The sequence below is a fragment of the Chlorocebus sabaeus genome, chromosome X, assembly GCF_047675955.1.
Source record: "Chlorocebus sabaeus isolate Y175 chromosome X, mChlSab1.0.hap1, whole genome shotgun sequence".
In the NCBI taxonomy this organism is placed as follows: Eukaryota; Metazoa; Chordata; class Mammalia; order Primates; family Cercopithecidae; genus Chlorocebus; species Chlorocebus sabaeus.
The window spans coordinates 30,245,574-30,259,822 of NC_132933.1; the positions used below are offsets into that span (position 1 = coordinate 30,245,574).

The 14,249-nt window shown below is 37.2% G+C and overlaps 1 protein-coding gene across 4 annotated transcripts in view; it reads right to left on the reverse strand.

Annotated features, from left to right (window-relative positions):
- The window catches only part of GRIA3 (glutamate ionotropic receptor AMPA type subunit 3), a 315,236-nt gene that overhangs the window by 83,656 nt on the left and 217,331 nt on the right, over positions 1-14,249 (reverse strand). For all 4 annotated transcript variants that reach the window (XR_005237492.2, XM_008019472.3, XM_008019471.3 and 1 more), the window contains 5 exons: positions 12,188-12,349; positions 8,487-8,654; positions 4,226-4,330; positions 3,801-3,908; positions 2,433-2,639 (listed from right to left, as the gene is read on the reverse strand). Coding sequence is in view for 3 of the 4 variants with exons in the window: in XM_008019472.3 (XP_008017663.3) it covers positions 2,433-2,639; positions 3,801-3,908; positions 4,226-4,330; positions 8,487-8,654; positions 12,188-12,349 (750 nt within the window). In the remaining variant the exon portion in view is untranslated. The remainder of the gene's footprint in view (positions 1-2,432; positions 2,640-3,800; positions 3,909-4,225; positions 4,331-8,486; positions 8,655-12,187; positions 12,350-14,249) is intronic.

Below are 14,249 nucleotides of genomic sequence, written 5' to 3' on the forward strand. Positions count from 1 at the left end.
GTAAACTGTTTGGTCTTTGGCATGTGACTTCACCTCTCTAGGCTTCAATTTTCTCACATGTGGAAAGTGTTTAATAATGGCACATTCCAGAGGCATGTTGTGAGGATTAAATTACATAAAGTGTATAAAGCACTTAGCACAGTATCTGGCAGCCAGTAAATATGCAACAAATGGTAGCTAATAATAGTAGTAGTAGTAGTAATAGTAGTGGTAATGGTAGTAGTAGTAATAGTAATAATAATGATATTATAAGATTATATCCCACCATGTACTCAATTTAATGAATATTGGCTTAGGTATTACTGTATGCCAGACGTTGATTCATTAAAGCAAAAAGTGAGCATTTACTATGTATCAGGTACTGTGCTAAGAGCAAGAGTGAGCTGTAAGCAAGACAAGACCTCTTGGAGCCTAAGTGTTGGGGAGATGAGGAACAGGAAAGAGAAGAAAACCTTATCAATGACTTGTAAAAGATTAGAACTGTGTCAAGATGGTTCAGAGATTCTCAGAGTCCTCAGAAATCATGACTGGGTGCTCTGCCACTTGTTCAGCCCTCTTTGCACTGGCATTGGAAATTCTTCTCTTTCTTACTGCTGGATTCACTTGAATCTCATCTGCCACTTAGCCCTGCCCCAGTTCCCAGGACCAATCTTGACCCAAGACAGGAGATAATGGCTCCAGGCCCATAGATGGGGGCTGAAGTTCAAGTTGCCTTGCTGTTTGTCTGACTAGAGGATGGTGCTCCAGTTTTTATATCTGGGGTCCAGCCTCATTTTTGTTACCTTTCTGTGCCCTTATTTTTAGAAATGAGCTTCTGACTTTGTGGTTCCTCCCAAAGGCCTGTTCCAAGAACTGATTTAGCAACCCCAGTACTCTCATATGATTGGAGAACTATGCCTTATTCTTGCTGGTTTCCATCCCAAGCACTAGAGTCCTTCTCCAGAACCTCAGTCCAATAAATATAAACCTGGTTGTTTGCTTCTTGCCAGCTAGGACTTCTCAGTATCTCCACCTCCTAGATTCCTCTGTCTTCCCCTTACTTAGTGTAGATATTGTCTAGACAGAGAGTTATTATTACAGGTAATCTTTGTTTGCTAGAACTAAACCTTTGCCACCACCCCCTGCACTTGGATTAGTTCTCTAGTGACTGGTTTACTGAATGGGCAGTTTTTCTGTCCAGTTCTGCTTATTTCCCTGTGCCTCATTAAGCTGCCCAAGATATAACATTCACAATCAGAGGCCAAAACCATTTAATACTAAGTGACCCAGGAGCTCTGAAGATACCACTGTACCTTTCTTAAAAGCCCTAATTGCCCATATTAATTATTTTGCACTTGACTATAGATAAGCCCCTGGCAGAACCATTCTGTTCATTTTTCATTCATTAATTCAGCAAGTATTTATTGAACGTCTGTGTTTCAGACTGTGTGATATTGAAATGAATCCGCTACATCTTCTGTCCTCGAGGAGTTCATAGTCTAGTAGAACAGTGGAACTTGTAAATGGATCATTACAATACAGGCTTAGAAGTCCTATATGAATATGGAAAGGGAGGAAGCAAAAAGCAGGGGTACCTAACCCAGACCACAGGCAAGTAGATGCGAATAGAGAAGGTTTTCTGAAACAAGTATCACTGCTGTGTTTCAGAAGACTAGTAGGTGGTATTAGCTGCTGAAGAGACGCAAAAGTACTTCCAGGCTTATACTAAGTGAGAGCTCAGCACCTTCAGGGAACAACACTTACTTTTCTATAGCTGGAACATTGGGTGTGAGGGGGAAAGAGTACAGGAGGAAGCTAGAGAGGTAGGCGGGTGCTAGATTATAAAGTGCCTTATTTGCCATGTGAAGGAATTTGAATTTTATCCTGATTTTTAAAGTGGGAAATTACAGTAATGTGGAGATCTAATTTGCCAGGGTAAGAACAGACGCAGGGTAACAAGTTAAATGACTGATAGATGTTAAGAACCCTAATTAAGGTGATGGTGGTGGGGGTGAAGAGTGTGTCTAGATTTGAGAGACTTAAAAGTAGAATTCATAGGACATGGTGACTGATTAGATAAGAGGGGAACAATGAGGAAAGATGATGAGGTTGCTTAGGCAAAGTTGCTTAGGCAACTATGTGGGTGGTAATTCTGCTGCCTGAGCTAGAGAACACAGAAGGAACAGATTTTAAATAGAGGGCAGGCTGTGCTTAATGTTGCCAAATAAAATCCCCCAATTCTATTTTCCTTTTGGTAAAATAATCCTGTTGTCCAAAGGATACCACTGACAACCTACCTTTACAGAGTGCAACTGTAGAAGAATATATTTTTCTTGTAGACTATATGTAAACTATACAATTGGATAAATACTGCACTTGAAAATTAAATACTCTCTCTTCTTCGTTAATTGGAAAGCACAGAGTAAATGAAAACAGAATTAGAAAAAACTCACCCCATAGACAAGTTCCCCAACCATGCCGTTCCATATTTTAGTCTCTGGATCCCTTGCACCATATTTCCCGTCACCAACGATGGACAATTTGTATTTGATCCTTACATGTTTGGCTATTTCATAGGCTAGGTCTACACAATAGCCTTCATATCGTTCATTTCCTTCTAGTTGCTCATGGTTCTTCTTGTACATTACATATGGTGATTCCTTTGGGACCAGAAGCAAGATAAAAGGATTACAACTATACATTTTTCCAAGAGAAGATAAATGTAATAATTTTTCCCCTCTGTAACTATTGAGGTTTGGTATGTGAAAAAGGTCTTTAAATTGTTACTCAGTAAACAGAAGAGCCTTGAGTATTCATTCGGTCATATTCTTTTTTTTTGGTGGTGGGGAGGAAGTGCTTAACTGATAATTTAAGGAAGCAGAGAAGGATTTCAGTTCTCTTTGAGAGTTTGAAAGACGGCCCAGTTTTCACCTATCAAGTCTTTGATTTTATCAAATTTTGCAGAGTTAGTTACATGATGCTGAAGTGCCTTTGATTTCTCAAGATTTATTATGTAGGAATCACAGGTAGTTGAGGCAAAGCCCTGGGAAAGCACTGTGATCCTTGTGAGGTCAGGGTCCATTTCTCCAGGACCTAGTATAGTACTTAAGACAAAGGGAGTATTTGATACGTATGCTTAGACGAAAGGCAAACTTCAGCCTAATTCAGAAAATCATACTTTCACACCTAGTGATGTATTTATTTTTAACCCAGGTTTGTACTTCATTCAGTGAAACAAAACCAGCTTTTAGGAAAGTGTTTTAAAACTAAATGAGAATACTATCTCACATTTTAAGTGCTTTGAGTTTTGCAGAAAACTTCTTCATGTAGTGAATTGTGCCTTGAAATGGGCTTATGATATGGGTAGGTGATGAGTATTATACCCCTTTCATAAGTGAAGAAAAAACAACCTGAGGCTCAGAGAAGTTGTGACTTGCACAGTTTTACAGGTTAGTGGTAGACCTAATTTTAGAATCCTAATGTACTCTCTCCTCCACACAATGCTGCTTCCCCCACAATGAAGAATTAGGTTTCAAGTCCAGATGAAGCATCAGTCCTATGGGGGCGGGCATGGAGGCGGGGAGAAAGAGGAAAATGATAATCTAAAACTGTTCTAAATTCCTATTCTTTTTCTTTCTTTCTTTTTGTTAAATGACATTCTGTTCATCATCATGGTAAGATACTTTGAGAGTTTCCTGAGCTTCCCTGTTGGAAGTTTTTACTGTTTGAACTTGAGGTATTTTCTACTGATGGAAAAACACTTTTCAGAAAACAGAAGTCTTGCTGGACAGAAAACCCACCTACCTACTGTTCACACTTACCAAAATGGTAGTCACTACTATGGTCCGATTCTCTGAGGATGCACTGTCATTGCTGATTTGCTGATCTGAGAAAGGCACAAACCTTTCATACTCATTCCAGTAGCCGGCCTAGAAACAGAAGACATTTGACCTGGATGCCTATTTTTCCCTCAAAAAAGTACTGCATGAAATTCAAGTGCTGTTGTGGAACAAAACTTTCTTGAGCTCTATAAGGATTGACATCCTGTCTCCCCGTGTCTTGTCACTCCCATCAGGACTCCCAACACTGACACACACACAGATGTGCTATTCCTTCATCCTGGAGGTTCCCATATTCCACTCACCCTTACTGATATTTTGTAAAATAATAACACTTATTTTCTTGCATCCAAATGCTGTCCTTTTTCAAGAGCCCTTTTCTTTAAATGTCTGTTTTGGTTACTTACTTTTCGAGAGCCACTGACTTTCATTTCATACACATCAATGGTATAATTTGTCCTACGTCCGTAAGTGTCAAATTGGATGTTTCCAGTCATTCCTTGTACTTGCACCTGGTAGAAAGAGAAAATCTAAAATTTAAAAATAACGCGGCATTATTGCCTTCTAAGTCTCTGGGATGAGGTCTACTGATAGATCTTGGAATCTTGAAGAATTATTATTGCAAGTCATTGAGTTCTATCCACCAGATCAAGTCTATACAGATCTTCATTTCCTCCACAGTATTTTCTTGGTATGCCTTTAAGTTTTGAAGCATTGAGTAGGTGTAAGATGCTGTTACTTACATAATACAATGAGGGCTCTACTGCCACTTTTTCAAGGACCTGAAATTTCCACTAGTCCCTTTTGGAGAATACTCTGCAGGCTATCCCCTTAACTAGGGTAATGTATTCTAAACTGAGTTCCTTGGGGGCCATGGCTGTGTCTTATCTTAATATTTCCCATATCTGAACATAATCTGGTTTCAGTAGCATGGGCACTGTTGCACTTGGACTCATATCATAGCTTCAATTATTAACTGAATGACCTTCGGCATGTTCTTAATGCTTTTTTACCCCAGTGTCTTAATCTGTAAGATTGAAAATCCTAGTAGTACCTATCTTTCAGAGTTATTGAGAGGATTAGAGAAGATATATATGTGTGTGTATATATATCTATATCTATATATCTATCTATTAAGCATCAGAACACATGCTAGCTATATTAATTATTATTAACCAAATAGATTTAGTTCTGTTTCTTGAGAGAGTTACACATTTACCAGCTACTGCGGTGACAGGGATGAGCTTTCCCTCTTGTTTGACCTACACTCAGCTACAGACAGGTAACAGACAAGAGAGCTAAGCCATGGAGGGGTAATCCAAAGACTGATAAAATTTATTAAGCCTAAGGGGTCAGGAGTATGGAGCACTAGACAAGAAAGATAGAAGAACTGGAAGCCAGAACACTTGTTTGGGATGCCAAATGCTGATTTCATGTATGGCACAATTTTTCCTAGGCCTGAGCTCAGTATTATGAATTAATAAAAGGCCATCTCTTCTAGGTAGAGAGATTCTTCACCTAGTTTACAGTGCAGGGACACTGGATGAAATACCCTTTACAAATATAAGTCATTATTGTTAACCACTTACATTACTCATCTGGCAAGTAAAGGTCAAAGACTTTGCTTCAAAGAGAAAGAATATATCTCATTTTCCTAGTATGAAAGAATGGAATTGTTTTTCATCACTTATAGAAAATGACAAGCTGTCAAACAAGTCAGAGGTGGCAGTGGGTTTGTGTTGCAGAAAGAAAAATGTTGTCAAATATTAGGGAACATTTTTTTAAAGGGAAAGGGGCTTATTCACCACCAGTAGGAGACTGGAATTCCTATGGAAAGGAAAATGCTCCAATGTGATGAACTGAAAACAAGATGATTGTCCAATGGTTCCAACAAAGCTAAGCACTGTTGTTAGCTTAGGCTTGCAGAGAAGGTGGCATCACACTTCTAGTTAGAGAAAGGACCTTTGTTGAGATAGAAATTACTTATCCAGCGGGATGAGACTGATATATAATGTGAGCACGAAGGGCTCTTTATACTCTATTTTGAGCATTGAATTCTGATAGAAGAGTTAGGCAGGGACAAGGGCAATAGGAACTTATTAAGGAAAGCCTTCATTGTGAAAATAGCTAGGGCTTTAAGTCTCATTAAGAGTCATCTATTTCTAAACCCAACCCATCTGAATATGATATATGAACTGGAGAATAGTCAAGGCATAGTCCAATAAATTCCAGACCCCATGATTTGAACGTTTGGTGACCAGAAGTAGAATTGGACTACCACTCAGAGAGAAATCTATTTTTAAGGATGTGGTCCAGTATTGAATGTTAGTGACAGTTTCCCAGCATTCCATCTGGGATCGCTTCTTTAATTCATAGCATCCTGTGCAAGACTTAGACATAATATTTTTATAATTATGTATTTCTGGCTTTCCTACTGGATTAGGAGCATCTCGAGATGAGAGACATTTTTTCTCTCTCTGTTCTCAGCAACTAATATTGTGCCTGGGATAGAGCAGATCCTTAATAAATGTTGATTGAACAAGTCTCAATGACTTAGAATCTGTGACAGATATGTCAGTAGACTGTGCTGAGGCTGATCTTTGCATTATTTGCAGATTGTGAGGAGAATGATTACCCAATTTGCAAGTGGCTTTAAGATATTTTAAAGCATTTGTTTACATATTAACAATTTAAATGTGAGCACTACTCATCTTATTTCATGCTTGCATACTAATATGGAGCCTGATACATAGTCATGGGTGCTCAATAAATATTTACTGAATGAATGTTGTGCTTATTTATTCATTAAAACAGGCCCCTTAGGAGCCTCTGCCAGGCAATGATTTTGTTTGCCAGATTTCTTTTGAAGGAAGAGAATAATTTATTGAGAAACAACTATGTGCTAGTCACAATGAAGGATGCTTTACATTATGCAATCTCAATTTTAATTAACTGAAATAAAATGGGATTTCTTTTAATGTAGTAAAACATTTAGTACTTCAGACTAGCCTCCCTTGCAGTCCCTGTGAGTAGAGCAGTTTTACTGAGGCACTGTCTACTTTTGGAAAAAACTGATGCCTTCCAGCCTCTCTGGAGCAATAGAGATTGGCCTATGGAAAGAGGTAATGTATCGTTTTGGTTGAGTATCTGGTCATTAGGGCCTGGGGAGGAAGGTTACCTGGTTTCCAACTTGAGCTTTGTCAGTGAGTTAGACATGCAGAAACTTTTCTGGGTGGTAGTATGATCAATCTATTTTTTTTCCTAGCCCAATTGGTATCTTATCCTTCATTAGCCAGTTTTCTATTTGGGAAGGTAGCTATTTGTGTCATAAATAGGGAGTCAATTGGAGATGCTGGCTCTTGCCCCCTGAGGTTTTGTTGATGAAAACTCTTTTTGATTCACTCTGAGGGAGTTTTATATTTCACTCATCATTATGTTTCACCTGACAATACAAATCTTGTAACTGCTATGAAGGTTGAATTTAATTAACTGCTCTTCAAAATTGTACAGTGCTACCTCCATAAAACTACACTTAGGGCATTTGTTAAAGAACTGACATAATGACATAAAAATCTGCATGATGGGAGAATGAGTCATATCTCTTTCTTGGAGAGAGACACAAGGGCTACTAACCCCTTTTGATTGAATGCTTCCAACTTGGCAAATTTAAGGCATCAATAGCAGAGTCAGCTACACAAAATGATGTATGCTATGAGGCCGTTACAAGTTCTTCCTTGCTGGGTTACACACAGAATTATCTTATCTTTGCCCATCTCTTTGTTGATTTGGATGTCCCAAACATCAGGATCATTAAATAAGTAGAAATAAGAGATTCTTGTACTCTTGAAAGCTCATTTTAATACATGCAGGCACATGTGGCATAAAGCAAAATATTCAGAACAGAGCTCTTGCTTGGAAAACTGCAATGAATGGGTGATGCTACTTCTGGTATAAATAATGAAATCTGTTCAAAGGACATTGCTTGAAGCCTTAAATGATCTCCTACCCAGCAAATACTAAAAACAAGTGACCTATTTGACTGTCTATCCATTGATTCCTTTTATTTTTCTTTAGGCTTTTTCTTTGCAGCATTGGGCAAAAGCTTCTTAAGTAGGCCTAGAAATGTATCATGTTCCTGCATTTCATCCTGTAGAATAGCATGAGTGTTCTTTTTGACAACAGAAATACCATCACACTGGCTAAGTTCCATAGCCTGTCTAGGCTAATCATTTGTCTGATGAGCCAGAAGATGCTGTCCTTTGTAATGTCTATCTTGAAGTTAGGAGCATCTTCTAAAATATCCTAATCTCCCTAAGGAATGTCATATGTTTGAAAGGTTTGAATTTTTTGAAGCTATTTACATATTTAATCCATAACTTTTGAGAGTACTAAGTTTCATTTACTAGCTACAGTATAGAGCATAACCAAAAATTCATTTGCCCTAAATTTATCTCTTTTTTTTCAAGCTTCAAGAAATGACCTCCAATTTTTAGATTTCTAGATTTGGATGATTTATAGAAATGGCTATACTTACCCTCTTAGCATACTCTGAGATTCTACATAATCTGGTCCTATTCCTTTTAGTATGTCTTCTCTCAAGATTTAGGTCTCATCTTTTTAATGTTTTTATAAGTTTCTTCCACCCCAATAACCCATTGTGGTCTTTACCATTTTCAGAGCTCTCTCAATATCAATTCCTTGACTCCAGGGCACAGCAGGATTTGCTAAGCAGTCTCCAGCACTTCCTCTCCGGGACACATCCACTCGCTGCCTCCTCAGGTAGCGGAAAGCTTCTGCTATGACCAGTATTGCGTCGTGTGTCAATGCAGATGTATACTGAAATGGATGCATGAAAAACAAGATATCATGATAAATGATACCCTCAAAATTTGCCTTGTTTCTTATAATTTTCATTCATTTCTACCTATTGTTCTATGCAGTCACTCCCCCCCCCCAATTATTTAAGAGATCTCTCTGGGCAAGCCTGAATTTGATTCATTCTACAATGATACGTCTTACCTCATGTGTGCATGTGTTACGATTATTACAATCAGATGGCTCAAGGCAATCTCTCTCTTGCTCTCAATACTGTTTCTTTTTTATACTGAGTGAGTGACTACCAAAAGGCTGGGTCCTTTATAGAGGAAGAAATATGTGTGAAGTTAAAGGATGGCATGTATAGACTGGAGAGGAAACAGCATATCCTAAAGCAAGACTGGGTTACTGCTGTTTGTAATAGAAAATTGAGATCCGGTGTTTACTTAGGGGAAAATGGAAACAGCTAAGTTAGACAGCTTGAAATTAATTTGGAGGAGAACATTAATCACTTCTGTCTGGACCATGTTTCTGGCAAGCCAGGACTTCTGGCCAGCAATAAATCAGTTTTTGTTTCCTGGGGGGTAGCAAAAACCAAAGCTGTTTTTCAATTGTAGAAAATTTCAATTATTATTGAGTTTTAAATCTGATAATGTTGACAATTCATAGGCAATACTTCATGAGGCCACCTCCTGCAGGCAAGAACACTTTCTATTCCTTGGATATAGTGATATGCTCTACTAGGGATGAGGTCAGTCACTTAATACAAGGGATTTGATTATCCGCAATTTGAAATGGTGGATGCTTTTTCATTAAATGAATTAACATAACAAACTATGGTTAGAATAAGCTGGCCCCTGTTTTGCAGGAGTGACAAATACTGGTAGAATATAGAATGTTGTTGACTTTTTAAAAATGTAGCAAAATGTCCCAGGGGGAATTCTCTCTCTTTAGTACAGTATGTCCAAATACAATTGGGAGTGAGTAGATTATTGCCTCTACAACTATCAATTAGCTTTTCTGACTTTTCTCACGTTACTTCTCTTTTAGAAGCAAATCATCAAGTGTGACTGTAACAGGGGGAATATGTTCTTTCATGAAGAAAAATCTTTGTGTCTGTACATCTTTGCAATACATGAAGCCAACATGGTGATGATTTTCTTTTCAGTTGACTGCATAAATTGTCAGCATATCTTAATGTAGTCCTTTCCAAACCATGCCAAAAGAGCTATTTAATTTTTGCTTTATTCAGTTTCTACTTATCAATGTGTGAGAATACCCCCCCAAGCCCTAAAAGAAAATGTTTATAGAGTAAATTATCAGGATTTTTAATCTGTAGACAATTTTATCTCCTAATCAAAAATATTGTACATCAATTTTTAAAGTGGGTTTTTGGTTTGATTGATATTGTGCAAAGTTCTATAATGACAAATACTAAGCAAAAGTAATGTGAAAGTTGTAACATCTATTTAAATATTCAGTTTTTAAAAAGTTATTTAAAGGTTTTTACTTATAAGTATGAACATTTCTTCTCAGTGGGTTCTAGAACTTTATATTATATACACCAAGTATTATCAATGAAGAGTCCAGAGCTGAGATTGGCTTCCTTCTCTTTTGTATGGCTCTACAACTTCAGCACAGGCATAAACTACTCTTCAGTACCCTTTTCATACTTCCTACCCTTACTCATTTTCTCATGCCTAACACAGTGTCTGGCACATTGTAGGTGCCAGACTACTAACCCACTAAAATATTGAATAAATGAATTTCTCTCTTCTACCTATTACCTGGTAAATCTAAAGATCATAAAGCAGTGTGGGTAGGCAGTTTTATGAAAAATCTAAATTTGAATAAGCTCACCTAAATGTAATGCAATGTGCATTTTAACCATGACTTTATGCTTTTGATATTTTTATCTTGATTTCTATGAAAATGGGCAACTTAGGTAATCTAATTATTTTCAGAAATACTTTAGCAAGTAGGAAAACATTTCCATTCAATATACATATAGGTAACATACACTCTATTGTAGCCTAATTCACTTGGGATTATTTTCCAGTAAATATCAGTTTAATACATTAAAAAAATTTTGATTACAAAGGATTCATCATAAGGATTGTGACCATATTTACTGAAGCAAATTAGGACACTTGATCAGACCCTAAAACAGAATGTTTTAAAACAAGACTATCTTGGAAAAATCTGGCAGGCATAATCACTACAACCACAGGATACCACTTAACTAGTAAGTGGCTCAACTGAACGAAAAAAGTATGTTTAACCCATAATTTTTCTAGAAGACACCAATTGCATAAAGTAAGGTTTCACTTGAATTATGTTCTGATGTAACCCATTTAAGGTGTAGCTGCATAGATGGTACAGAATGTATCTCTATATCTTTTTTCTGGTCTGTGTTGCCTACTGTTCTCTATTATTATTATTATTATTATTATTATTATTATTATTATTTTTGAGATGGAGTCTTGCTTTGTCACCCAGGCTGGAGTGCAGTGGCATGATCTTGGCTCACTGCAACCTCTGCTGCATGGGTTCAAGCCATTCTTCTGCCTCTGCCACCCAAGTGTCTGGGATTACAGGTGCATGCTACAATGCCCACCCTGTTATCCCCTATTCTATTCTTGCCTGGGAGGAAGGATGTGAGGATGAGTATCTTAAAACAATGAGGAAGATGTTTTCCCCTTTTCCTTTTTTAGGAAAAGGTCTTGACTCTGTTTTGATCCCCCATTTTGTACCACAGCTATGGTACATACTTTCACTATATCAGGAAGGAAGAATTTAAAGTCGGTTTCATATTTGAATCAATACACTGAGGGAATGAGTTACTTAAAAAATATATTTGAAGGGTCCTTTGTGTAACATGAATAACTTTCCCCTAATTTATCTGTTTAATTCCTGGTTTTTAAATAATAGAATTTCTAGCCATAGGGGAATGCATATGAAAAATGTGCATTTTTAACCACGACTTTCTGCTTTTAATATTCTTATCTTGATTTTGTGAAAATGAGCAACCTAAGTAATTTAATTATTTTCTAAGATACTTTAGCAGGCAGGAAAACATTTCCATTCAATATACATATAGGCAATGTACACTCTTTATTAGAGCCTAATTCACTTGGGTGTACTGAGATTCATGGAACTTATTAAAACAAAGCAATCACATAAATAATGTAAAATCTAATTTTCTGTTTCAGACTATCAATCTTCCTTACCTATTCCCACTGCCCCCACCCTTCGCCTGGCTCAGGTTCTTGTAATATTATAAATTGTTATGAACATATTACAAATAAAATTCATTAAAAATTAAGTTAACTTATTTCCAAGCATTGGATTTTAAAAGATCTCATTCTCAACAGCTTCTTTATTCAGGGGTTTAGTTTTTAAACGCAATAGCATCACCTGCAGTTGTTTTGTGGCATCTTTGAATCACTTCTGAGGAAAATCATTTGATCATAAGATGACTGTTAGTGTATAAAGACCATACGGAGATACATTGAAAAGCTGGCCTTAGGTTTTTACATGCCATGGAACATTACCTTTAGTGGTGCATTCTTGGCTTCAGGGAATTCCCTTTCATCCAGCCTCACCCAGCGCTGTATGAACTGCTGAACCATAGGGTTTTCATTGTTGACAATCTGGAAACCTGTAATGTTGGCTCCCCCATGCATGACTCTTTCCAGTAAAATATCAGTAAAACCCTGGAAAGACATTGAAAGGATCATGATTGTGGGAGGTTGTGTATTCTTACTCACCATATCTGTTAGAGTGCTAAAGATAATGTGATCATTTTTTAGCAATCAAGACAGCCTTGAATATGAAATTAATTGTTAGGACACTATGTCCCTGAAACTGCAGGCATAATGGAGAAAATATGCATTCTTTCATTTTAGTTCCTGTGTCTTTAAGTAATGTGGCTGCCGCATGGACAAACATAGGTGCCAGCTTTAAACAAATATTTTGATTTGTTTTATTTACCTGTATTTTTAGTCTTTCTTCATTGAGTAAAAATACAATGCTTTATGTAATTGGAAAATGTTGAAAAAGTTTGACCCTAGTGGGTGTTATAGCAAACTTTTCTTCAGCCTAACATGATAAACACAGTGGATTGCTTCAGATTCTAGTGATGAGTACTTTGGAAATTTGTGATTTACAGAAATGCCAATGAGTGAAACTGACAGCTTGGTTGGATATGATGGTACAAATCCCAGAGTATGTCTCACATGTATACATAAATGAATCACTTTTTTTTTTTTTTGAGATAGAGTCTCGCTCTGTTGCCCAGGCTGGAGTGCAGAGTCTTGCTGTGTCGCCCAGGCTGGAGTGCAGTGGTGAGATCTCAGCTCACTGCAACCTCCACACCACCCCTGGAGTTCAAGCGATTCTCATGCCTCAGCCTCCCAAGTAGCTGGGATTACAGGTGCATGCCACCATGCCCACCCAATTTTTGTATTTTTGGTAGAGATGAGGTTTCACCATGTTGTCCAGACTGGTCTCAAACTCCTGACTTCAAGTGATCTGCCCGCCTCGGCCTCCCAAAGTGCTGGGATTACAAGTATGAGCCACTGCACCAGGGCAATAAATGAATCTTAACAACTACTACATAGCATCCACCATTTTCTTCTAATTTGCTTTGGCTACCATCTGGTGCCTCTGCCACCTAAGCCTTGTGCAGGAGTATCTCCATGTGAGCTCTGCCAGCTCCATTGGGCATTATTATCTTCCGGGACAAGTAGCAGCCCAGGAATTGCTGCTACTTTTGCTGGATAACTATATCCTGCTAATTACTATTAATGTGTTAGGGTTTTCAATGAACTGAAGCCATCATTTGTATTCATAAACAGATGGGTAGAATTCTTCCTCCCTTCTTTACAACCCTCCAAAATTTTAATATAAAAATGATCAAACATACAGAAAAATTGAAAGAATTATACAGTGAATACCCACATAGTCACACTCAGATTCTACAATTATTTTTTCTACTCATCTATCAAACTATTTCATTTTGGGGTTCATTTCAAAGTAAGTTGGAGACATTAGTATACTTCACCCTAAAAGATTTCAGCACGCAGGTCATTAACTAAAATTCAGTGTTTGTTTACAGTTCTTTTTCTTTCTTCATTTTTTGAAGGTAAAATTTACATCAATGAAATGTACTTGATGAGTTTTGATAAATGCATACACCTTTATTACCCAAGTACATATCAATTCTTTAATGTTTCCTCTCTTTTTTTTATAGTCTAAAAAAGGTTTTATTGAAGTGTAATAGTTGTATAGAGAAGTGCACATATCTTTATGTGTGTAGCTTGGTGAATTTATTCACAAACTAAACATAAACAATATATGTAGAGTCAGCACCTCCATCCATGTTTCTCTTAATTTTACATTTGTTTACTATGGGTAACAAGACAGTCTTAGAAAACATTTTAGTGAAACAGCTTTTTCAGTTATTACTTACAGCCCCTTCCTCTTCCTTTCATAAGTGGGATATGAGTCAATGGAGGCCGGACAAAGAGTCAAATAGTTTACATCACTGAGAATCACTCCTTCATTCTGATAACCATAAAGCATTTTAAAATTTAACATTAATTCATCATGATG